General features: G+C 37.9%; 1 protein-coding gene across 1 annotated transcript; it reads left to right on the top strand.

Moving 5' to 3' along the window:
- Nucleotides 1-263: 263 nt before the first annotated feature.
- LOC104514465 (toll-like receptor 10) lies at nucleotides 264-1,460 on the top strand (the record flags this gene model as incomplete). The annotated part of the gene is made up of 1 exon (XM_010158154.1): nucleotides 264-1,460. A coding segment is annotated over exon 1 (1,197 nt), but the record flags the coding sequence as incomplete, so codon positions are not given.
- Nucleotides 1,461-1,466: the final 6 nt, after the last annotated feature.

Genomic DNA, 1,466 nt, shown 5'->3' with positions numbered 1-1,466 from the left:
AAATCAAGAGTTGGAATTAAAGAATGGCGATGCGGAGGATTGATGAGAGTTTAGAAGAAGAGTGTGTAAAACCAAGATTTTCATTACATAAATTTTGTATTGAATTTTAGCATTAAAAAGCAAATTCAACAGTTGAACAGTTTCAGCAAATAACACGTGTTTTCTTTTCACAGGGCTGGACTCATCGCTGAGACACATTGAACAGAAAACAAAGACATGCTTCTGTGTTTCTGTAAAAAAACAAGATAAACCTGGAAAGCATAATGAGACCCCTCACAAATACCTATGTCTTTGCTTCTGTCCTTACATTCACACTATGGAATAATATCCAGCCAACCGTGGAAAATGAATTTATTGCAAATTATTCAAGCAGTTTGCTAACTAACGTTCCAAAAACCATCCCAGTTCATACTAACGTATTAGATTTATCACATAATAGGATCTCTGGACTCAGTATCTCAGAATTTATCTCTCTTTCTGACCTTCAAGTATTAAATCTTTCTCATAACCTAATTACAGAGCTTGACTTCACTGTCTTCATTTTTAATGAAGATTTGGAATACTTAGATTTATCTCATAATAACATCTTGAAAGTTTACTGTCAAACTCTGGCATACCTTAGGCATTTAGATCTTTCTTTCAATAAGTTTACTGCCCTGCCCATCTGTCAGGCATTTGAGAACATGCTTCGTTTGGAGTACCTAGGGTTAAGTGCCACGATGATACGAAGGTCAGACTTCAGGTATATCGTACATTTGCAGCTGCACACTGTCCTCCTAACCTTGGAAAACTTTTCTCTGTACGAGCCTCAGAGTCTGACAGCATTGAATACGAGGAGCCTCCACATTGTGTTTGCAGCAAACCAGAACTTCAGTTTTTTCCTCTTGTACGATGGGATGAGCACTTCAGAAAACTTAAAAATAGTTAACTTAAGATACAACTCCAGCTACAAAGATTTCCCCTCTCCTCCTTTAACGCTCCTGAAGAAAATCAAGACAACATCTCTGATGCTTGACACTGTGGACTTACAATGGGCCATCATTTTGCAAATTTTCCTGGTTATTTGGTATTCACCTGTCGAGCATTTGACTGTGAGAGATTTGACTTTCTGGGGACAACTGGAGGTGCAGAATCAATATGAATTTCTACCCTTATTGAGCCCTCTGGAACAAATAATCTCTTTGGGTGGCTCCATGAAAGCACTAACTTTGGAGCACATTCGTAATAAAGTTTATTATTTCAACCAGGAGATTCTATACAGGCAGTTTTCCGAGATGAATATCGCCAGTTTGACAATATATGACGCATATATGCCGCACATGCTTTGCCCCAATAGAACAAGCTCATTTCAGTATTTAAATTTTTCTCACAATGCCCTGACGGATGAATTGTTCCAGAATTGTGGCACTCTGACAGATCTGAAATTACTTATTTTGCAGAGGAATAAATTTGAGAGCCTTCCCATG

The sequence above is a fragment of the Eurypyga helias genome, unplaced genomic scaffold, assembly GCF_000690775.1.
Source record: "Eurypyga helias isolate BGI_N326 unplaced genomic scaffold, ASM69077v1 Scaffold42748, whole genome shotgun sequence".
NCBI classification, from domain to species: domain Eukaryota; kingdom Metazoa; phylum Chordata; class Aves; order Eurypygiformes; family Eurypygidae; genus Eurypyga; species Eurypyga helias.
The sequence above is the reverse complement of the archived record's forward strand: the minus strand, read 5'-3'. Positions and strand labels throughout refer to the sequence as shown.